Source organism: Takifugu rubripes, chromosome 1, assembly GCF_901000725.2.
Source record: "Takifugu rubripes chromosome 1, fTakRub1.2, whole genome shotgun sequence".
In the NCBI taxonomy this organism is placed as follows: Eukaryota; Metazoa; Chordata; class Actinopteri; order Tetraodontiformes; family Tetraodontidae; genus Takifugu; species Takifugu rubripes.
In genome coordinates this window covers 21,606,552-21,630,591 of record NC_042285.1, presented here as the reverse complement: position 1 = coordinate 21,630,591, position 24,040 = coordinate 21,606,552, and the positions used below count along the sequence as shown (strand labels likewise).

Sequence of the window (24,040 nt, the reverse complement as noted above, 5' to 3'; positions counted from 1 at the left end):
TTTTCTTTGACTTTAAAAACGAGATGTATCAGCTAAATCAGAGACGGTGAAGGACAAACGGACCCGCTGCATTTTTAAAGATACAGCCCCAATTTTTTTTTTAAAAGTTCCTGCATCTGTCACTGTGTTCTACCTAAGTCTTCAAAAGGGAAAGGAAATATTTGCATTGTGTAGCCTGATGTCACCTCAAATATTTGATGAACCAGCTGTTTTCTCCCACTGTGTGACTAGTTTATTGTCGGAGTCGGATACTGTAGGTGCTGCTTTGCACTTTTTCAGATTCTTAATTTTGGCCATTTTTCATTTTCCTATGATGTCAACAGCAATGGCTCATGGACAATGAGTTAATAAGTTAGTCGCTCAAGGTCAAACTAGTCCGTGCACAAGCAGGAATGACTATGATCTGAGTTGAGTGAACATATTTACATGAACATGTTTATTTTTTGTGGGACCTGCACTATAATTTATTTTTTTAAAGCCTGTAAACCTGATTAATTCATTTAATCAATGAAACTTTATGCCTGTTGTAGGTTCTGTTTACTTTGTTTCTCTTCCGAGTGGTCACACAGGCTTTTGGGAAATTAAAGAAAGTAAGTAAGCAATTAAATACAAAAAAAAAAAAAGTGAATCATGGCTGTAGTTCAGGATTGGGGAACAAATCTACAAACTATATTACAAAGTTTGGCCCTCTCACAGTTTAGGATGATCACAGAGCTGTTTCTATTAAAGCTGCCAGCTGGTGCGACTCAGTTCTGATCTTAAGAGCTGTCATAAAAGGAACATTTGTGGTTTGAAACAGAAAATCAACAGAGGTCCCTTCACGCCTTGTAGTATATTCCAGAACAGCACTCTTGCTGTTTGAACACTTCCTTGGACCCTGCGGAGCGATGGAAGGCAGAGAGGCAGGAGATCCCGGCCCAATCCTCCCGTCGTGCTCTCCTGCTCCGTTCCTCCTCCTCAGCCACCTCCTTGGACTCTTTAACCTCCAGCGGCCCTCGTGGTTTAAACATGTGAAGGGCTAAATGAGAGTGGGAAGGATGTGGGAGGATTTCAAAGCCTTTCAAACACTTCTCATTTGATACCAAACTGAAAAAAAGAAATGAATAAAAAGGGTCGTGAGGGGGCTCAACCATATGGCTCCTGCTCACATTCTTTGTTTATGCTGGAAATACAAAGAAAAGGAAGAAATGATAATTATATTCTCTGTCACAACATGATGGGTTCACTTTTAGCAGGAGAAAAAAGCACAATTTAACTTAAACTTCAATTTGATGGTAAAGAAACCTGCAGAAAACCTTTGTCTGTATATGGAAAGATAGGATTAAATCTGAAGTGTGTATATATATATATATATATATAAATCTAAGTATAGATTTATACTTATATATATAATCATCAGTACTTCATCTTCACGTTTCTTCTGACGCCAAGCGTAAGATGGACCAAGCCACAAAGGCAACAAGCAGCCTAGAGAGAAGGAAATGGGTTCAGACCCATCCTTTCTCACACCTGAGAGCCTTCTATAGTTCACACTCCCCCAGTTTATCCCCAGCCAGGTGACTTCTAAGAACACCTCGCGACAATTCCAATAAATATTTCCAGAGATTTTTACCTGAGCACCCAAACAGGAAGAAGGAAGAGAGGTGAGTTGAAACTGAATCAAACCGAATCAAATACATTCTGGTTAAAATACAAATGATAATTTTAGAACTCGTCTGCTTCCCCCTTACATTCCATTTTGCAGCAGAGCTCTGAGGGGTGTCTTCCACGATCCCACCTACCATGTGCTCACTTGCCAGCACACAGACACCAGCCACCCACAAACAGTAAAGCTTGCCAAACTGTTGTCCTCATCTTACTTTCTTACATTTTACCTGCAAGTAGCAAGACAAGGATTCATGGAGCCACACAGGGTTATCAGGCGGTCGTTACGGCTCTGTTGGAAGAGGCTGAAGCCGTCAACACACAGCTCAAACAGGACAGATTCAGCCACCGTCGCGGCTGAAAAGCTCAGAGGATAAAGCTTTACACTGGAATCATGTGATCGGTGGCAGCATTAATTAGGATTTTGTATTTCCTGTCCTCCATCTTGTGGTCTAAAATAATTCAAAGACCAGTCATGTTTGAACCTCGTGTTTTTATACGCTGTGAGTATTTGCTTTAATGAAAAATATGAAAAACGGGACGTATAGGATACAACCTGGGGTCTTAAATGTGATCAGCCTTGATGACCGGGGAGCTGATTGGATATAATCACAAAATCACATTTAAAATAATGTTCAAGACAATATCAAAGCCATTCCTTCAGGGTTCTACTGACATTTTGATAACTTACAAGTCCCCAAAATGGGATTTTCAGGTCCAACTGACAAAACACCGAGAGGAAACTGTCAGGAAAAGGCTGCCGGGGGCGTCCAATAACAGCAACATTACAAAAATTGCAACAATTTCTGCTACAGATTGTCCCTTCATATGACTCTGACGCATCCCTTGAAATACCAATAAAACCTAAATCTAAGACTTCCTCCCCCTTTAATTACAAGGAATACACAAACGTCCTTCTATAAAGGGCTCAAATCCCTCCTCCTGTTCCAGCTCATAATTAACATCTAACAAATTGACCAGCAACAAACAGATTGCACATTACAGAAAGACTAAAATAATCCTTAACCATAGAAGACAAAATAGAGACCTGCAGGTTTTGTGCGTCAAAGGAAACAATTATGCTTTTTATGATGAGACCTAGCTTCACATGAATGCAACATAATTGCTACAAAGAGTTGATGTCTGCTCGCTCAAGTCTGCCAGTTCATTTTTCAGCCTGCTCACATGTTATTAGAACATCATTCTTCAGGATCATCCAATGGTTAAATACAGACGACTGAAAAACTCGTTTCATCATTTGATGCTAACTTAAACCACATCATGCACAAAGTCAAACAGCATCCACACATGAGAGCAAATGTAGCCTGGGAGAGATCAGCACATTCATTTATAGTCCACTTTGCATAGTTTGCATGAAACATAATTGCTGCGTTCTGTGAAGGTTGGGAACATGGAGGGTAAACAGGAAAGACAACGATTAAGGTTAAATATAGAGCAATGATCATCAGCCTGGCTGAACAAAGGGAGCTTCTGGCCAATAAATGTGCTGACTGTGCTGATTGTTCTTAAAGTGAATCTTCCAGTGCTCTGATTTCATCAAGGTGGGTTGCAAAACTATGATTATATTCAGACACCATCCTGGTTGGAATAGATTGCTGTTGGTTGGCAGAGAAAAAGGACAAAACCCCGGTGGGTATCAGCGTATTTCAGGGCTATAAGGGACTGGCGGCAACCGAGTTTGCAGTGTAACGACTCAGATTCAGGCGCAGAGATTTAGATCAGTTTTATCCCCAGGTTGTCTACATGTTGTTGGTAATTGTGTGTGTGTGTGTTTCTAGAGAGACTGCTGCCTTTAGAGACAGACAGCCCGTGAAGAGAAGCCAATATTCTGTTCCATAATGAAAGCTCTCAAGAAGGATCACGGACGCTGCTTACTGGGATTTGTACAGTCCGTTCAATCACAGACTGCCAACATGCAGGGATTTAGAGGCAGCTACCCTCACCACTGGCTCTCTGAGAGGAAAAAAAACCCAACAAGTTTTATAGACAGTGTTCTGTGACTTTAAATGGAAAACTGGCTCCAGGTGGTGGCATGCTGCAGTGGCTCCTCAGCACCACTAGGCATCCTTCACACTAGTTTCAGGCATCTTTTAAAAAGGTGCAAGCAGGTGAGGACGAGGTCTCATCGCTTCTTTAGCGTGTCGGTACGCTGCACACGCCTTAACCCGACTTCTTCCGGCACTCCGAGAGCCCCGACATAAATGTGCACGTAAGCGGAGTTTTGCTCTCCCGCACTCGCACCTCTTGGGCTGATCGATGCACTGCCAGAAAAAGGCCCCTCGCTTTTATCCACCCCGAGGCCCGGGCCGATCCATTCAGCTCAAGACATCTCACGTCATTTGCGTCCACCTGCACTCATCATCCCTCATATCAGGTAAAAATCCATACGCTTCGTCAGGGGTGTGTGTGTGCAAGGGAGGAGGCAGTGACAGATTGTTTCGCTCATACTCTATTACCATCTAAAGGCAAGTGATTTGACTTTGCACAGAGCGGAGGCTTCACGATCCAAATCTGGTTATTGGATTTCCTATGATAATGCCATAAAATGTCATCAGCCCCAGAAATGAGGCATCTATCATGTGGGAGCAAGTCTTAGAGGTAATAGCACTTTATTATCGGGCCTCCTCAGGAGAGCCGGTGTGAGTCTGTGTGCGTGCATGTGTGTGCAGATGGGCGTTAGGTCATTGTACGATTTGACACTTCCTTAACCTAAAGATATAATCAGCTGAAGATGTGCACATCTGGGCTTCATAAAGGTTTGATATTAGCTCCAGGCCACACAACCCTGGCGCCTGGGTTGTTTGACAGCAAGCTGCCATCTGACACGGGGCCGTGTCTCACAGTGACGGGAGCCGTGGAGAGGGCGAAAAGCCTCACTCCACGTACCAGAAGTGTCAGGATCCATCTTTGCCGAGGGCACCGATGGTGTCAGGCCCCTGCACTCCTGGTGCACGGCGGGAAGAAGATAAGCCCGCGAGCTCTGCAAGGGTCCCTTATTAATTCATAGCAGCGTGTTTGCCTGAACGCACAATAATCAATCAGGAAGATTGAGATGGTGATGAACGGGAGTGGAGTCAGAGTGTCATCGCCACACCATGGAACAGAGCCCAGAAAGCGTAACAGCCCTGTGAAAGAGGTGCAGTTACTCACCCGGGGTTAAACTGTCACTCATTTTCATACCGATAGAAGATGAGGGGCTTCGAAAATGGTGGCTGCTAGCGTCGAGCATACAGTCTAACGTTGGCTCTTTAACAGCCTTCTGCTGTGTAGCTGGGATGTCCTCAGTGACACATGAAGCTCAACCTTCTTCCGCTTGCGTTCCTCCTGCCTGCAGCGTTGCCTGAGGAAGCCGGTGGTGTCCTCCAGCCTGGGATCTACTCTGGGTTTGGTGGTTTTTAGCCCATCAAGGATGCCAAAGCTGCAGAATTTTAAGGAGTAGAAGTGAAGTGATCTGGGTTTGGTGGAGAAAGTTCTCCCGTGGTGAACAGAGGAGCCAGCTGCAGGTTCTCTCATTATGCTGGAGATGATGGTGCAGCGAGGGTGGAGTGAGGCGTTCATTCGGAGGTGATTGAACTGATAAAACAAAGATAATGCGGAACTACTCTGAGATAGGTTATCAGATATTTTTTCTGAGAACTTGTGGGAAGCAATAATAATTCATCATTATTATAGTTCCAGAGTTATTATTAGTGACAGACTGTACTGTTGCAAAACACCTGTTATCAGCACTCAGCCAGCAGGAGTCGTACCTTGTTTATTAGCATCTGTAATCTGCAGCTAATGTGCATCAAGAATAGGCATAATAATTGATAGAAAAACTGTTTTTCCACTGTTTTTCTATCAATTATTATATTATATTCTCCTTTTGGTGTCCTGGTCTGCCATGAAGTCCCTGCAATCAGCCATCCAGTGACCTTTATCAGCCCTCAAGGCCAAAGACCAGAGGTGACAGTGTTTTTACATTTTTTGCCCTTAAGCTGCTGCCTCTCATCATGAGTTTAGCCCCCACTTTGAGATGGTTCTAAACTCAAATCTTCCTCTGTCAGTACCTCTTTGTTATTACAATAAGCAGGCTAATTGCTAACTTTGGCTAATGTTAACCTCCACTATTTACACTGTTTACTAACCAGTTTATGCAACAATGACACAAGGTGCTTCAGACATGAACATGCATGGCAAAACAAAAATTTGTAATAAATATTGAATATTTTAACAATAGTGTAGGAACCACGTAATAGGCAAATGTAAAAAGCTGTAAGGTTCGTTGATATATGGATAAACTGCAAGTAGAGCGATCTTCTGAGTGAGAATTATTTAATGTTAAAGTGTAGTTTCCATTTGTGTTCTGGGACATGTCTGCCAGACCCCCAAACCACATGAAAATAATGTTAATCAGTACAGTCCACGCTTAAATATTGACTGATCTTTATTCATATTGAATTAAAAATATAGTTTTGACAGATTCATGTAACAAAATGGCGGGAATACATATTTTAAATGTTGGGAAATGTGTCAATTGTTCAGTGTGGTGAACACTTAACATGGAAACGCCGTCCTCGTCGATTCTAGTGATTCATACAAAACCACGACTTTATGAACATTGTTATTTCTTGTGACTTCAGTACGTGTTAGAACATACACATCAACTTCTGTGAAGCTTCTAATATGACCTCTTCACCTTATTACACTAGCTGGATTTTCATTACCCTTCGAAATGCACAATTCCAAAATAGCGCAACAACAAAAAAGCTGGTAATTGAAACACCTGAATTTCAGAAAAACCTCTCAGATTTCATTAAACGTTTTTTATGCTCTTGTCAGGAGGAATTTCTAATGTTACGATATACAAATATGTCACAAAAGTGCAATGGAAACATTGCATTCATGTGACACTGAACTTGACGTGTGGAGTCACGTGACAACATGGACAGAAGAGGAGATGAACTGTTTTGTTAGCACTCAGAGAAATTAATATTGGCAATATTTAATATTGTCAAGGCCACCGCTGTTGATGTAACTACAGCATGTTTGTAACTACCAACATGTTTACGAATGAGTTTTGAACGTCCATCTTTGCCCAAAAGACCCCTCCATGGAAACAGGTACACTTTATCAAATTTCAGAAATACTTTGTGCAAAAAGCGTAATGGAAACCCAGCTGATGGTTACGTTCAAAAATGACAAGACTGCCACCAAAATCATAGTTGCATCTGATACTCACAGAAGAAAAAATCCAAACATTATTCCCCCTTGATAAAGTGGAACACAGTATTATTAGACAGGGCAAAAGCTCTGGCTCATTTCTGTAAGCTGCTGTAATTCCTGACATTTTCTAACACGAGTGAACAAATGCTTCAGCTGACAAGTTGTGCTTCCCGATGTATCTATTCTCCTACGTGTGTGCACATGCACATCATTCTCTCCATGGTACTGTGATGTTTTGTCATTACGAACACGTTAGCTAAACGGAAAACCTAAAAGTCAGAGAAAAATGGTTTTGGTGCCAGTCAACAAATGTAAAAACGTTGAGTGGAAAAGGTGGCTTGAACTCTTCAGAAGATCCTCTTAACCTGTAGTAGCTGACCTGACCAGGCTAAAAATCGCACCCAGTGTTTAAAAACCGCCCGTTTGTTGCTGAGGTCTGAATGACGGAATGGAAACGTAAATTCTCCCTTTATCAGGTTTTTTAAACGGCGAAAAATCCAAGTTTTATAAAACACAGTTCAAATGTTGTTTTCCCCTTCGTAGAACTGTAATCTGTACAAGATTGAACGTTACATTTGAAGTTAACCCTGCAGAAACAAACACAACATATATTCCAATGCCAGATCCACCGTAGCTTGCCCCCACACCCCACCCTTCGCATTTAGCACTGTGTGCTTTTTCACCAGGAATACCCCCGAGTTCCCCAGTCCAGTTCTTTTACCCCACAGCAGGGTGCCATCTGATTACCGTGTTCAGATGGGATTTGCTAAAAGAAAGTTTGCAGGTGGGGAACGGGAGGTTGGGTGGGGGGGGTGGCCAGGATATTGCTACACAATTCAATCAGTATTGCCCAGAACATGTCGAGCTAACTACGAAAACAAAAAAAAACAAACACAAACCACTGAATTCAGTGCAAACGGGAGAGAAAACTTCAACACACAAACTTCAAAACCAGAGTGTGAGGCGACACTGGTGGGTCAATAACAGGGTGAAGAGACGGGAATTATGGGAATAAATAATTAAATATTCATTAGTATTGCAAGAGCATTGAAAGGTTTACAAAATGTAAAAAAAAAACAGGCAGATGATAGTGAAAGAAGTGTGGCTGATAGCGGAGGAATAATACACCAACAAAGGAAGGAAGGTTCGTATAGTGACACAATCACAGGGCAAAAGAGGGTAGAGGAGGGGGGACAAGATACCCTGCCTTTTCCAAATCAGAATTCACTCTTCAAATTACATTTACAGAATATATATATTTATATAGAAGGTGTAGATATTTACTATATATACATACTGAAAACAGATATTCCCCAAAGAAAGAAAAGTACATGTACAGTAGACCACTAAATTGCAAAATTGCAAGATGGAATAGAAACAAAAAAAATCTTTATCCGGAAAAAAGAAGCTCCTATTTACAAATGTCCCTGGCCTCCGTTAATCTGTCTATAAAAATACTATCTTTTTTAAACAGCGGTAAAATTGTAGCATGTCCTATTAGCTATACATCTTTACCATTTGATGACAGGACAATTATGTTACAATTTTACCATTAATTCAAAAACACTGGAAACTGTGCTTTCTCAACCAGGCTTTGACCTTTTGATCCTGGGACGGTAGAATATATGCACATATCAATCAGAGAAAAGTATATATTAGCCAAATGCAGCTCAATTGCCTTCGCTAACAGTTGTTTATCAGCTGCTTTATATTCTCCCTTTAAAAATCCCTTAAAAATGGCTATCTTTACTTCAACTACACACAGTATGAAGTTCATTGGAATGAAAAATTGAATTTGTCCCATTCAGCAACAAAAACTGGAAAACTAATGTTAAAATAGGCAAATAGATTAAAACAAGATCAATGCATTTAAAACTGCAACAAAGCACACAAGTTCAGGGGGCTCATCCACCAGTCTTCTGTCCTTAAAGGGAATATCAGCTGTATATGGTAGGTGATGTTTGAAATTGTTTCAAACACACATGCACGCGCACACTCACACACGCCTAACCCTAACCCCAATTCTAACATCAACCTTAAAACCACGTCTTAACCTTCAAACACAACTTTGAAGTTGTGGACCCAGCAAAATGGCCCCACGCACGCACACACACGCACGCACACGCACGCACGCACGCACGCACACACACACACACACACACACACACACACACACACACACACTCAGAATAGTGTCATTTACACCACGTGCATGCTCTCAAAGGGCACGACACAGAATCAGGATGGGTTGACCCAGTTTTACACCAGAACAATTAAGAGGCTACACAGTTTAAAGATATAAAACCCACATTGTCTGCATTCATCATGGATCCATAATGATCTCAACAATGTGGATCCAGCACTGATTCTGGACTGGCTTCAATAAATCAACAAACTTTGATCAGTTGGTGTTGCCGACTGGGATGACCACATCGATTCTATACATTGATTAATGAATAAAACCGACTTAAAATCCACCTTTTTAGAAATGTATGTTCCAATTAAAAACAGTTGCTGTTTGATTCCCTTTGTGTCTCATTCTATTTTTGAGATGAGAATCTGATTGGTGTTGACATTTGACCACCATCGTGCTGCTTTCTGTTGCTGCAATCGCCACTAAGGTGAGCCTGAGAATGGTAATCGTCTTCGGTCCCCTCTGTCGCTTACAGTGGACTTGCACCATTTCCCTCACTAGCTTTTGTAACATTGATGCATTGGTTGGATAACATTTCTGGAATGGCAATATCACGCTTTCCCCCTCGCTGCGGGATTACATCCTATTGCCTGTCGTGCAGGGTTTCTCAGCTGGTGCACAGGGAGAGACATTGGGTAGCGTGATTTCCCTGCAGAACAACAGTGGGGAGTGGATGAATTAGCATTCAAAAAGCTAAAAGCCCCTTGTGACGGGAGTAGCACTAGTAGGCTTTCTTCTCCAGGAGATTGACTTTATTTTTCCACATGGATCCATTACAAAGCTTCTGGTGACCCTCCACTGCTGTCAGTGCACTTAAACACACCGTACAGCAGTCTACAAGCACTCCCACTAATGCCTTATGGGTAATAACTTAAACAGACACGCTGGACCAAAGTTTCTCCTCATAAAAAGCTTGGAGAGGCCACTTGTGCTCTTGCACAAATTTACATTAAGACCCAATAAAAGTTCACATAAATGACAGAAGACTGAAAAGAGGGACAAATGAAGTAAAGCTGCGCTCAGGCTAAAGGACAGTTGGGTCAGTATGAGGTCCGGTTTACCGTTCCAGGGAAGAGCAGAGCTTTTCCAGACAAGGCTGTTTGGAAATGATTATCTTCCCAGATTTTCTTGTAGTGCGAGTGGTTTAAGGATGCAATTTAAGGATTCTGACTCCCTGTCAGTGGATTTAACTTCTAATAATAACTTGGTCATGTGTGCCACAGCTGGATTTTCACTGAAAGATTATTATTCTCCATAAAATATGAGACAGGAGAAAGCAATGATCCAGATGAGCAGCACAGATGTGATGTCTGGCTCTTCCCATGAGCTTTGGATGTCACGCCCCCGTATGCCAGGAGTCAGGCATATATGAGCATTATGTGGTATCTAAATTTCATAAAATTATCACTCAGTCACAGAAAGATATCTCAAAGAAACGCAGATTAATGTTAAAATGGCGCTTTTGTCACAATAAAGGAGATCGCAATGGAGAAAAGTTCTTAGGGAGGGTGTGTTTTTAATTAAAGGGTCAGTCCTTTAATGGGAATGAAAAGGAGGGAACATTTCAGTGCCTGAGAAAATAGTCCAGGAGATTTTATCATCCTAATTATCTCTGCTGAGGTTTGAAACACAGAGAATAATAAAAATGGTAAGATTCAAAAAGTCAGATTAATTGAGTTATATTATCCATCTGAGATGCGTTCCTGAATGTTTCTGAAACTCAAAATGAGTTCAATTAAGGATATTGTTCCTCTGCTTTATTTAATTTTTCCTGTTGTTATAGCTAGGGAAGCCAGAGTGGAGGCTGAATCACTCTCACACACTTTCAACTGGATTTCTTTGTCCCACCAGGCCTCAAAATGACAGAATGTCAGTGTGAAGTGAGAAGTGCCGTGCTTTTCTCACGACATCGGCATGAAAAAGCAACAAAAGTGGCACCGGGATCTTTTAAGTGATCAACCTTTCAAATCCCACACGAGCCACGTCGATAATCTGTTGCATGGTTTCCACCGACCACTGGGTGAAGGTGGGTAATTTCCATAAAACTGGTGACATTTACTTTCCTGTTGACCCCTTGTACGTGCTGAATCACCGCCTGCCATTATCGACACGGCACAAGCGCACTGCTGGAATACAATTCAGGTGGTAGCGGCTTATCTTTGAGGGTCTATGCTCGTATTTATTCATGAGTTAATGTAAGGTTTATCAGTGGTGCGTTCGGGTGCAGCCATGTTAACATGTCTTAGGCATGATATGGTTGGCATGAAAGTCATGCGTGTGGAAAAAGCTCATCTCGCCTACTCAGTACGCCACTCCTCCCAGTGCTTGTGCCATTTGAGAGCCTGCACACAACCAATAGCAACGAGTGTGACTTGAATTGGGTACATTTCAATGGGTGAAGGAGGGAGAAACATGGATGGGGCAGCAACAATCCTGTCTTTGGGACAATCTTAGTTTGAATCTCCTCTGCCTCTTTATAAGCATCTTTGTTTTTATTAGTTTGGTACCTTTCTGCTCAAAAATGGTAGAACGGTGCTGTAGAGCAGCAGCTCGGAGTTGTCTGAGTAGTTTTGAGTGTGTGAGTCAAGGACGGTGCAAAAAAAGTTGGTTAGCGTGTTGTGTAAGGCTATTCCTCTACCAGTCCTGTCAGGGTGATCAGAAAAGTCATGCCACAGAGGTTGTTAGGAGAACCCCAGTCACTGTTTAAAAATGAAAGGACTGTTCATATCTGATCCTCCCCCAGTTTCCTTTTTCCGTTCCTCCACTGTGCTACAGGTGGGTCACTACACTACAGTGTTCCTCTGTCTGTAGGGAGGCGGTGGCAAAACGTTGCCGGCTTTCATCGCTGCCTCTGACAGGTACTCCTGGTTCTCTGCAACAGCGGGACGAATGCGTCCATTCTGTCGGTAGAAGAAGCGCGTGCTGCAGTCCTGCAGGTACTCGGGGTTGTGGAGCGAAGACTTCGGGGGTAGACTGTGCTGCCAGTATTCGGGATTGTCAAAATTGGCCTTCTTATTTTTCATGATGGTGTTGCTAGCTATGCCAGAGTGAAGCGCATGTCCGGAATGGCCAGAATGCATGGTGTGTGATGGGTATGACAGGTGGGGGAGATGGCCGGGTGCGACTGCGTATCCAGAGGTGGAGACAGTGTGGCTTGGTGCTGATTGGGTGGCTGTTTGTGAGGCTGCCTGGGCAGCTAAGGAGCCAAGGCCAGGAATGGAGACCCCACCGGTTAATCCGTTCTTGTCCCCAGGGTTTAGGAAAGTATTCAGGTACAGAGGCTCGTTGATGTACTCATCGTCCCCGTGAATGTGCTGATTCTTGGGTGCAGCTGCAGCTGCAGCTATGTGGAGGGTGTGGCAGCCTGCTCCATCCATCACCGCATGTGCGTCGCCATTCCTACGGCGCGTCACAAAGGGGTTTTCTTCCACTGGGTTGAGATAATTGGAATAAAAAATTCAAAAATAAGTAAGATGGTGAGACTCGATTAGATGCTGTAATCAAAACATAAAGACACATTTGATCTAGATTTCTGTCAATGGCTACATAGTGACAAAATCACCTGAGATTTTCTTGTCTCTCATGGCGGCCATGTAGCCATCCTGGTCTCCTTTCGCTCCTCGTTCTGATAACAGACCGGTTGGATCAGCACTGTAACGTTGACCGCTGCTGTCATCTCCCCCACCTTTTTGGAAAGCAAAAAGGGGTACTTTAGAAGCCATACCTGCATGGGAACCACACAAATTTAAATAACCACTTGTTTTTAGGATCCTCTGTTCCATTTCATTTTATGAGGAACATCTTGGACGGTGACTAATGTTGACGTGTCTGAATTTTAATGAGAGGATCTTAAATTTTGTTTTTGGACCTGCCACCGTTGCCTAGTCTCTGCTGTTATGTTGTACAAGTGCTGAAATCTTTGACTCAGCCTAATGATGAGTGAGTGATAAGTGATCCGCTGTCATAAGAGTGATTAGCCATAACATTAAACGCTTTAATAAAAAACCTGGAATTACAAAGATAATCTCCAACCAAAGCAAAGTTGGCTCCTGGCCATGCGAACAGACCAGGAAAAAAACCATTTGAGATCAATGCAAAGAACGTGATTTAAAACCCAACACAATACAAATGAGCTGAACGCTGTAGAAATGCATTTTGATAGATTTTGAAAACCCAGCACAACAAATGCAAATTATGACTCTGATACGCGGTAATATGTTTACAATCGGGAGCGAGATCAAAGCTTAAGATCTTCAACAATGTGGGCAAAACGCATTTATCACAGTAAGAGAAACAGATGGCTTCATTTTAAAGATTGTGTTCTGCTATTTATCCGACTTTTGCACACTTAGTGTGGGGATCATTATTCTGCTGAAAACACTGTGCTTTACCTTGTCCTGTAGTCAGAGCCGAGACTGCCCCCAGGGTGCCTGTCCTTGGGGAGGCCTGCTTCTTCAGGGTGCCATTGCAACGGGGGTCGTCTTGGTTGCTGCGAATAAATCCACCCCCCACCTGCACCCCTGAGGCCAAGTCCTGAGTGGGCAGACAGCCTCCGGACACTGAGGCACCGGAGACCCCCCTCGGCAAGGTAGCCAGCATTTTTTCCATGCTAAAACTGGGGTCTTGATAGCCAAACTGGTTCTAGAAAGAGAAGTTGGCGAGGGTTAAACAGAGAGAAGCAGGATTCAACATAAAGAGATGGAGAAACAAACTAAAGCAGAACGTGTGGAATTCCTCTTTATTTCCGCTCCGGTATTCTAAAGATGTTTGTGTTCTCCAATATTTAGCTCTAAATCTGGCCCAATTTAAACAAACAAACAAACACATTCAAAGATTCAAAAAAGCTTATTTGTGCCATTGTTGTCTGTAATGTTAAGTCATGACAAGCATGAGAGACAACCAGCAGTTCTCAACAGGACTGCCAAGGACGAATTAATTAAAATGATTTTAATTAAATAGCTGCATGCAGCAGCGTCTTAAAGCAACCATATCAGCCCTGTCCTGCTACGTGCCTGTGTGTGTCTCTTTCTTTGAACACTATTGGGCGCTTTATTTCAATTTATCTGGTTTCCACCAAGACATTTCTGCTGCGTTTCTCATTCCCTTACTGTATTTTCTTAATTCCTCTTGCACATCCCATTAAAAGTCCAGGACTATGCAAATAAGAAAACTCTGGAATTTGTTTTTCTTTTCATTTCATGTTTTTTTTTTCATGGTTAAATCACACCAAAAAGTGACTCAAGTTCCAGAATTTCTGAGCGATGATCAAAGTCATGGGATTGAATCCCAAATCGGACAGAGAGCATTGGCTTTCTGACAGATTAACATAGTTGCAGATAGTAACACTGGGTTCTTTTTCTAGTTCTTGCCCTTCTCCCTTAGCCTATCTGTCCTTCTCCTTTATTCAGCCTTTCAGAATAACCCTGGTCCTGCTCAAGGTTTCTCCCTGTTAAAAAAGTTTTTTCACTGTTGCCTGTGTGCTGGTCAGGTTCTGGGTGTCTGAGACAATCTGGACTTCTTATGCAGCTCAGAAAATTACTGAGAACTGGAAAAACATAATTCACACACAAATTTAAACTACCACACCTTTAGAAACAAATACTTGAAGTTGACGAGCGATAAAATGTCAACGTTACTTTATTATTATCCATGGTGCAAGGAGGGTGAATTGCACCAATGCGTGCAGAAAACCAGTGTGTCAACTGGGTGCGTGATGGACCTTCAGCAACCTTCTTGTGGTAAAGCTGAGACATGGTTGGAAATTCATCACATTTTCTGAGCCAGCAGGGTACCCTCCGGCATTTTATCATGGTAATCCAGCAGACAGCCTTGAGGGCCCTTTATCACATCCCCCCCCCCCCCCCCCCCCACACACACACACACACCATCATTGAGATATCTAACAGGGCATTTTTGTGCAGTTTAAATGACTAGTAGTGCTCTTGAATATTTGAAAAGTCAGGTAGGCAGCGTCATTTTAAATGAACGTCAAAAGCTGAGAAAGTATTTGGCCTTGGGCCGCAATTTAGATATCTATTTATGTTAATAACGAGCTAAATCTGTGTGGATATAGAAATATTTACATCTGTAAATTGTATGTTGATGCCAGTCCTGTTTATGTTAGTTTGTGTGTATTGTGGGAGAAGACTGCTAAAATTTACATCTCATTAATTCAGTGTGCACTGTGAAAAAGAGAGCTCTGAAAGTGTGGCGAACTTTCAAAATATTCTGCAAACAACTAATGTGTCACCTCACTGAGATGGACCAGAAAAGGAGCCGTGTCTCTCATTGGCATTCGGTGAGTATTTTTATCCCGACTTGAACACAGAGGGATGCTGGAATACAAAACGGATGAGTTGTCTGGCTCTGGCTGGTTTTGTGATAGATTAAAGTCCAAAGACAGACAGCGAGCAGTTAAAGAATCGAGGGAATCTGGCTGTAAACGGCAATTTGGAAGGCAATTACCATAGTTTCACGACGGCAAAAGACCGAGTGGAGCTGGCAGAAAAAGAGCGAGCGGACAGGAGATGAGAGCGAAAACACAGAAGCTGTGTGAGTTCTGTTCTGAGATCTCAATATCTCAGGCTCAAACATTAGACTCCTGCAGCACACGCTGAGAAAGCTCAATCGTAGATCACTTAAGAGGAACAATCTCAATGATCTGTTTGCTTGTTTGACTTAATATTGCCTCTGTTTCCATCTCAGTGCTGTCAGCCTGATGCTAAACCCAGAACCAAATGGAAGAGAGGGCCAGCAACAAAAACTAACCTACTTAAAAAGTGAACCACAAATAGATAAACCTGCATTATTATGTTAGAACTGTAACAAATTGTAATTGAATTGGAAATATTTCTTACTGCAAGGTGTTAATGAAACATGGTATTAATGAAAAAAGAAAACCTTGTTGGAGTCCATGCGCGTGCGTGGGGTGTACGCCAACGGTGGGATGTTGAAGGAGTGCGGCACCAGGTACTCCTCTGCATCCATCAGGTCCTCCAGCTCCTCCTCAGCCAGGAGGCTCTGGAAGAACTTACTGTCATTTGGGCCTGGCAGCTTCATGCAATCGTCACCCTGAGCAGAGGCACAAGTTCAGTTGCAGGTTTGTAATGTTATGCGTCACATTTGCATGCACAGCAAAGATATATGTTTTTTCTAAAATCCCAAACGCTTTTTTCTTTCTGAATGCAAAATGTATGTTTGCACTTTACTGTCTGTGTGAGCTGCTTTAGCAGTGAATTTTCCCTCTGCCGGATAAAATTAAGCTTATCTTTTTTAGGCAAACTAAAAAAAGAAAAGAAAAGATGAGCTAATTGGATTAAATAAATAAATCCACTGCTAATTTCCTTACCAATTTTTTTTTAGAAAATATTGTTATTACAAGATTACCAATGTCAAAAAACCCAGAAAATTATAATGCGACCTATTACAAGGTCTATTAAAGAAGCAGACGGCAGGAAAACTCTATTATCTTGTGTAATAGGCAATTTAAATCTGCGTGATTGGGATCAACGCGTCATACCTGGATGACCAGGTACCTCTGGGGATCACGAGCCATCCGAGTGAACTCTGCAGCCAGCTCCTTGAACTTGGGCCGACTGTCGGCATCGATCATCCAGCCTGGAATACGTTAAATGTCAAAGCAATACTTTTGTTTTTTCTCTTTTTAATACATTTAATATAACACATCTTTTTAAAATTCACTTTTTACCTTGTCGTTCTAAGCATTGAGTATAGATAGAAGAGAGAATATTTGATGCGTTTTGATTTTTCAGCAACGTAACAGCAGGTGAAAAAGGCGAAAGGGACTGAAAACTTCCGGACTGCACATCTTTGACCCCTGATTGCACGTTGTTCCTGCAGCAAAGTTGATCTATATTCCTGAACAGCTGATAATACTATAAAATACATCACTGCATGCAAATATGCATCAGAAATCGATGAAAAGCTGATACTTCATATGTTGTTTGTCCCATATCAAACAATTCCCATATTTTCAGAGTTCTGTTCATTTTAATGACATTCCCCTCGCTTAAGATGCCGTTTCATCAATGGAATGGCCATATGGAGTAACAGATCGTGTCTGCCAATTTTGTGCCGAATACGAGGGGATAGAGCCAAAGCCGTCACGTGGTCTGGCCCAGAGAACAGCTCATCCAGGCATCCAATAAAAGAGACACAGATCAAAAGAAACAGACACGCTGAACGCAAACAGAAGCAAGACATTTGACACTGTGTGCGTAGCGTCTTTTATCCACATTTGTGCCCAGGAGAATCTCGTGCAGCGCCTTTACATTTACATGTCTGGATATGCATTTATTGGTGTAAAAAATAGTTGGGGAACAGGCAGGTGAGAGTGACCTCGGCTCGCTGAGCGTGTTGCTGCTCGCCAGGTTGGCACAGGTACAGCGTGTCAGGACGAGCCAAGGTGACATGGAGGCCCAGAGGCTGTAGCTTGGAAGCTAAGTAAGCTAAGATGGTGCTGAGGTGAAGCTGGCACCGAGTGACACCCCCCCACAATCACCCCCTGGCTGAAGCGGCCAGAGGTCACGTCACTTCCTGTGATCTCCTGCCCAGGGCCACGACAGCACCGAATGTCCACGTGCATGTGGAGGTCACAAACCCCCCCCCAAACAAACAGGTTCTGAAAGATGTTTCAATGGATATTTATCACCTTTGGCTGTATTAAAGGTGAGAAACTAGTTAATCGGGTCATTAACTGATATTTGGACTGGATTCTCTTAGTCTTACGTACATTTGACCATGACCATGTACACATCAATGGTGCAGATGGGGGGCTGAGGAAGGCGCTCTCCTTTCTCCAGCAGGTCAGGGATGTCCCTGGTGGAAATCCCATCGTACGGCTTCCCTCCAAATGTCATTAGCTCCCAAATGGTGACCCCTAAAACGAGAAATGTAGAGCCAAATTATGGAGATACCATATGCCGAAACACAGAAAAGAGCAGTTTAAAGATCAGAGAGATAAAAGTGAATTTAGAGACGAAAAATAAAGAAGTAGAGAGGAACACAGAAGCAAAGCACTGTACAAGACTACAGAAGAATCTTGAGAGGTCACCAAGGAATGAGAGAATAGAAGGAGACCAGAATGGGATGGAGTGAAATGAAGTGTGCAAAAGAGATGGCAAGTCAACAGAGGACAGAGGAACTAATCAGACTCCTCAAAGTCATCAGTCAAAGGGAACTTTCTGCACTCATCAGCTTTAATCATGTCAATGAGCTAATGAGTGCTAAGCACAGTAAATGCACATGGAAGTATAATAGCCTGCAGACATAAAGGCCTGCTGGGGACGCAGACACGCTAAACCACACTGATACTTTTAATCAAACACATTTTATTCTCTTTGATATGAACCATCTTGTGTAGTTTTTTTTGTTCCAGAATGCTTTTTTAATGACTTTATGGCAGCACTATAGCAATAAGAGTCTCATAAGTGCAGAGGCTGACACACTGATGACTGTAAAACCTAATTTAAATATTGCAAGATCTAAATGGGAGGAATATTTTACTACGAGTCTGATTGCTTTAGATTCATTTTCTATTGTGTCTTGACACTGTAGACATTTTTAAGTGCGCTCTGGTTCAGCACTGGGCTTTGTTTTCATTTCCAAGTCAGCATGTCAGACATTGATGCTCACTCTCCGCTAATTATCTCCATAGTGATGGAATCATTTCTGTACTGGAGTCAGATCAGGTTTTTTGTCTTACATTTCTCTTCCAAAAAAGCATATTATGAAGTGAAAGTCTCAGCGTACGTGGGTGCAACATGCAAAGTTGGAGGAGTGTATCTTTAAACTAGGCAAATCTTTTTTTTTCTTTTTTAATCTACTTTGTTAAATTTGGTGGCATCTGGCATTGAAAATATAAAATACAGGAAGAAATTGGATCCATTCCTGGAACCCATTCCAATTCAGAAATATTTCAAATAAAATTTGATCTTATTCCACAAAAGTTTACAGCTGAGTACAAATATTAACAGTAAAATTCTCTACTGTTAGGAAGAGAAGATGGAAGGGAAATGGGGAAGGAGAATAACATGAATCTAAATGGTGTGAATTAAGAAAAGAACATGTACATATTACTTCAATTACTCACAAAAGACTCCCTCTACAGAAAACCAGTCACAAAAGTTGTGCAAAAAAATTATTTTACAATTTGAAGCATGCTCATTTTAATGACCAAATCAACAAAAAACAACTGAGACCATTCGAATATGCAGAGCTCCACTCATGTTGCCCATCACTGTATCCAGTCTTGCTTTTTGTCCAGCCTTACCGTAACTCCACACGTCACTCTGATGAGTAAACTTCCTGTAGTGGATGCACTCCAGGGCCATCCATTTGATGGCCATCTGCCAGACACAAGGGGCAGCATTAGAATCACAGCCTACTCACACATGTTTTTAGAACTTTTGTTGTTGAATGGCAAAGAAAGTGAGACAGGTGGCTACCAAACAAAGATGTCCTCCTTCTGTAGTGCAAATACTTATTTGAGTCCTCACTTACCATATATAACCAACACACACTCACACACACATACACATGAGCGTGCAAACACACACAAGCACACGCACATGCACACACACACACACACACACACACACACAAACATTATAGAACTAAGACGGGCCAAACAGCACAGCGGTCTGGAACACAGCTTAACACTGTGATTAGATTTGAAGGCCAACTCTATTGATTACAGTGTTGGAGGCTGAGAGGCGGAGACAATGTCTGCGTGTGTCTGTCTTGTTCTCGGTGGAGGGGATAATACCACAATCGTCTGCACTGACACAAACCATGATGGACGTACTAGAAAATGGGTGAGAGGGGATAAATCGGGCTTTCCTGAGACAAGAGGCTTTTAAAACAAAAACAAGATGGAAAGGATCAACAAAGCCTTGGCCAGGAGCCCGTGAGTGCACAGCTCTGAGCACGTCTTTGTTCACTACGTTTAGAGTTTAGAGATCTCCGTTCCCCAGTGGTAAATAAAACGGTCCAACAGAGCGGAGGAGTATCTCTTTTTGAGGAGTGCTAAGTACCTCCCTCAAGTAAGAAAAACTTAATGAATGATAACGCACGCCTATTGTAATTCACTTCAATGGCGTGCTCAGAAGCAACTATTCAAGTATTGTTCTGCTGTTCTCTAGGAAAATAAATACATTAAAAATGCAGCTAAGGGTGAAGCAAATGTAATAGTGATCCTGCAACGGCCCTGCAAACCATTACTAGTTCAAGTAACATGAATGTGTTGATGTTTACAAGTAAATGTTGTGAAATTTAGCACCATCTAGTGGTGGAAATGCTTAAAACCCCTACTTTGCACAGTTATACTCAGGCCAGTGAATGTCTAGGTGTTGCTGTTGTGCAGAAAGGCATAGCCTGTCTCAAAGACACTTTGGGTAGTGTAAATCCATCGAAGGGCTGGACTTTACCTTTCCTCCATCAGCGTTATATTCCTTCTCATTCACATCCAGCAGGCGAGCCAGCCCGAAGTCTGTGATCTTGATGTGGTTGGGAGACTTGACCAGGACGTTTCGGGCAGCTAGGTCTCTGTGAACAAGCCTTCGCTCTTCCAAATACATCATTCCCTGCAATGCACGCACACATAGAAGCAGCCATTTTAAACAATGGAGTGTACAGCGATAGACATGAGGATGCACATCACCATCTGGACATCACCCCTCCCTCATTTCTATAGTGATTTGCGCCATCATCATTATCATACTGTAGTGATAGTTATGGCTGTAATTCCTGTCAGTCGGCAGCTATTTTGCAGAAAAGCCCTTTTTCTTGCAAAAGGCTTGCCGGTGTAATAACAGCAGCATCCATAAGCATCCACCCAGAGGCGGGTTTTCAATTAAAATCAGGGCCCAGAGGATTGAGAATCGTGACTGGCGTGCAACATTTCCTTCACTACATTTGCTCAACAGTTGGAAGACCACTTCACAGCTTCTTAGCCACCCTCAGACTATAATACCATCTGCTTTCAACAAAGGAAATGCCTTTCTCTGATATTTTTAGCTGTTTGGGAAAACTCTCCTCACTGCTGCACATCTGCGCAGACTATTAATGCCCTGCTGCGTCAGAACTGAGTAAGATCTACTGCATTAGCCTTCAAAGGCTCGCGTTAATTAATTGCACATAATTGCAAAGCTTCTTCCTGTGGAAACTGGAATCACCTCAAAACTGAGTAGTTCAATCTACAAAAAAAAGAAAAGCTTTGAAACAGAATAGCTCTGCATGCTTGTGCTGCACCTCCATTTTACTCTGAAGTGCATAAATCTAAGAGGAGTCTGAAGAGAAGAATGAAAATGTCTGAGAAGTGGAACAGTAAGAGGAGGGGGTGGCAGGGTACTTCTGCAGTGACCGGAGCTCAAGGCCTGGTTTAAAAGAAAACAAACTGAATTTAAGTAAAAAGGGCAATAATGCAGAAAAAACTGTAAGAGGAGGAGCAGGGCTCTGCTGGGTTGAAGGTGTGGGGGCTGAGGGAGCGTCGCCAGATTTAGGCACTAAAGCTACAATCACACTGCTGTTTTTCCGATTTTGTGCTCCAATCACGTCTGCTATACACCAGAAATGTGACGTGTGTGTGTGACAGAGAGAGAGGGGTAAGCCATTACTTTTGGCCACGCCCACTCTTTGAGAATAATATCTACTGTCCGTAGCTGGTATTAAAAGAGGAACCTAAGCGCTGCACATGTCTGGTAATGTCATAAAGATATGATGTAATGTTAAAGCACCTGCTCAATGACATTCTTAAACAGCATCTAAACGACATGTTGGCTTGTAAGAATAGACGTTCTGGCTCCAGGCTCCAAAATCCTGTGCAAGCCAAATGTTAGCTCAGCTGCTAATCACTGCTGCCAACTTGGCCGCATGTTGATTTCTAAACTGTTGGCAGCTTTTGTTAGGTGCCTAAATATATAAAAATTGTTTCAGAAAGCACAAATTAATGTTTGTTGATACCCTGAAGATACAATGATTCATTCCTTCTCTGAGTGGCTGTCATCAGGTACCAGACGCCGCAGCCTCGTGGAAGCAAATACGGACAAAGGAAGAAAATCCAGGAGCTCCACTGGTGGCACATGGAATCTTTGTTCCATGGCTGAATTGGACCAGATAAAATCACATAATTCTAATGTCCCCGTGCTTCCAGTGACCAAAATTATGATGTGACCTTCAAGAAAAGAGGAAGCTGATCGGCACCAGGACGCACTGAGGGATGATGTGTGTTCTCCATCCGTCTCTCAGTGAGGGATGTTCCTTCCTTCCAGTGTTGCACGCCCCTCTGTAGCCCACTTTTTTTATTGCTCAGCATGATGAACCGGCAGGGGGGAAGAGAAAAGACAGAAGATTGGGATTCGGAGGTATCCCACCTGCGATCCGCAGTGGGATACCTCAAGCACATGTGTGTGTATGTCATCTTACACACTGCCAGGTTCCTGACAGATTCTTATTTGTACAGAAATTGCGTCCGGTAATCTCCTCAATTTTCGAGACAATTAAACAGCGGAGGGAGAATGGATGGCTTGGCAACCCGTGAATTTTAATTTGCCAGCAGAATGAGAATGGGAGTGGGAGGTGATACAAGTGTGCAGAGTGGGAAGTGCAGACATGCTTACGGAACAAACTTTCCCATTTACTACAACCCGTGCTGAGAGGAAGCACAACACTGCAGCCTTTACATGTATTTACTAATATCCCCCCACCCCCCAGGAGAATATTTTAGGTTATAGGCAAACATACGTTGGCTTTTAAAAGACAACATAACACAATCACAGTGGGAAAATGTAGGTGGTAGTGCCAACAGACACTTGAGTCTAGCAGAAAATGCCAACAGTCATCAATCAAGAAAAGAACAGCTCTGCAAACTGCTGCTGCACCTCCGTTCTGCCCTCGAGTGCATAACTCTAAGAGTCAGCTTGACGAGAAGAATGGAAGTGTCTGAGAGGAGAAATAAAAAAGGGAGGGGGGGGGGCGTTTCAGACCAGTTGTGCCACAGCAGGAGCTACTTTGTCTGAAGAGCTCAGAAAAACAACACCTGGTTTAAGACCAAAACAAATTGGATTTGGCTGTAATGGGACGGGGTGGACAAAAGGACGGCGCATGAATGAGTGAGGGCTTGAGTGGCGGTGGCCTAAGAGATGCCTGGACTTGTATGAAACATAACTCAAGGTAATTTTAGTCGGGCATTTTGCATTTCAGTAAAGCCTGCATATGGACAGGTTAGTCGGTCATGACCCCAGCCACTGGGTTTTAAAATAACTGCTCATACACTTTCACTCCCTTTTCATTCATTTTTGCAGATATATAGACCTCATTATAACACTTCACCTCACGCCTGCTGGGTTGCAGCTGAGTCCGGAGCCGTGGGAACAGAATTTTGGATTTCTGCGATCGAGACTGCGAGTGGAGACTTTCTTACCGATCGAGGCAGACGTGGAAGGATGTAAGCCAAAGGTGAATCTCACCCAAACACGCTGTTACCGACACCGACAGTCAGGAGCAACACCTGGTGACGGAAATAATGAGAAACCAAACAACGAGGAGCCTCTGCTCCTCTTCATCAGTAACAACCGGCCAGTGTGGTCAGAGCGTTGGGATACCTCCCTGATGTCCACCCTGGATGTTCCTTTGGACATATATCAGGGGACCTGGGCACCAGTGTCCTCCCACTGAAGGATTGGATGACACTGGCTGAGGGAAAACTACTGGACCCAGATGATGAGAGATTATATCATCACAGGAGATAAAGTCACCGTATTTGCCTGCACACTCTTTTGAGTGAAACCTGACGCGCTCCCTCAGTAGATAAAAACCTTCTGCTGGCCTTTTGTTAGACTCTAGTAGTGAATAAAATCTCATTTACAGAAGAAAAGAGAGGCTGAAAAGCACCTGAGAGAGGTGCTTAACTTCCTGCTCAACGGTCAAGAGAACCACATGCAACACACCTTGTATTTG

General features: G+C 42.8%; 1 protein-coding gene across 2 annotated transcripts in view; it reads right to left on the bottom strand.

Annotated features, from left to right (window-relative positions):
• Positions 1 to 6,073: 6,073 nt before the first annotated feature.
• Positions 6,074 to 24,040, bottom strand: part of LOC101074687 (receptor tyrosine-protein kinase erbB-4) — a 177,059-nt gene continuing 159,092 nt past the window's right edge. The window contains exons 21-28 of one of the 2 annotated variants that reach the window (XM_011611218.2): positions 20,512 to 20,667; positions 19,356 to 19,431; positions 17,817 to 17,963; positions 16,584 to 16,681; positions 15,965 to 16,135; positions 13,456 to 13,705; positions 12,627 to 12,788; positions 6,074 to 12,494 (exon numbers count right to left, since the gene is read on the bottom strand). In XM_011611218.2, the coding sequence (XP_011609520.2) occupies positions 11,848 to 12,494; positions 12,627 to 12,788; positions 13,456 to 13,705; positions 15,965 to 16,135; positions 16,584 to 16,681; positions 17,817 to 17,963; positions 19,356 to 19,431; positions 20,512 to 20,667 (1,707 nt within the window). In that variant the 3' untranslated portion in view covers positions 6,074 to 11,847. The remainder of the gene's footprint in view (positions 12,495 to 12,626; positions 12,789 to 13,455; positions 13,706 to 15,964; positions 16,136 to 16,583; positions 16,682 to 17,816; positions 17,964 to 19,355; positions 19,432 to 20,511; positions 20,668 to 24,040) is intronic. The other variant, XM_011611221.2, reaches the window with a different exon arrangement.